This window comes from Hyalella azteca, unplaced genomic scaffold (assembly GCF_000764305.2).
Source record: "Hyalella azteca isolate HAZT.00-mixed unplaced genomic scaffold, Hazt_2.0.2 contig5903, whole genome shotgun sequence".
Lineage (NCBI taxonomy): Eukaryota > Metazoa > Arthropoda > Malacostraca > Amphipoda > Hyalellidae > Hyalella > Hyalella azteca.
The window spans coordinates 1-469 of record NW_025936080.1 but is presented as its reverse complement, the minus strand read 5'-3'; the positions used below and the strand labels follow the sequence as shown (position 1 = coordinate 469).

At 67.2% G+C, this 469-nt stretch overlaps 1 protein-coding gene across 1 annotated transcript; it reads left to right on the top strand.

Annotated features, from left to right (window-relative positions):
- Positions 1-11: 11 nt before the first annotated feature.
- On the top strand, positions 12-456 carry LOC108665941 (acyl-CoA transferase FPSE_08120-like; the record flags this gene model as incomplete). Its single annotated transcript, XM_018152748.1, has 1 exon — positions 12-456. A coding segment is annotated over exon 1 (445 nt), but the record flags the coding sequence as incomplete, so codon positions are not given.
- Positions 457-469: the final 13 nt, after the last annotated feature.

The following is a 469-nucleotide window of genomic DNA, read 5'->3' as shown; positions in this document are numbered from 1 at the left end:
CGCTGTTCATGATGAGCAACCGCGGCAAGGAATCGCTGTGTCTGGACTTCCGCAAGCCCGCAGGCCGCGAGGTGCTGGAGAAACTGGTGGCGCGCGCCGACGTGCTGATCCACAGCTTCCGACCCGACTTCGCCGAGCGCCAGCGCCTGCGCTTCGAGGACCTGGCGCCGATCAATCCGCGCCTGGTTCATTACTCGGTCTCGGCCTACGGCAGCGACAGTGCCTACCGGCTCAAGCCGGCCGTGGACAGCGTGATCCAGGGCGTGGCGGGCGGCTTCTACGGCGCGGGCGAGGAGAAGGACCCGCCGATCCGCAACAGCCTGCCGATCGTGGACGTGGCCTCCGGCATGTGCGGCGTCAATGGCATCCTCGCAGCACTTATGGAGCGCGACAGGAGCGGCCGCGGCCAGGCGGTGGAACTCACGCTGATGGGGACCATGCTCAACTTCCTCGGCAGCAAGATCGCCGA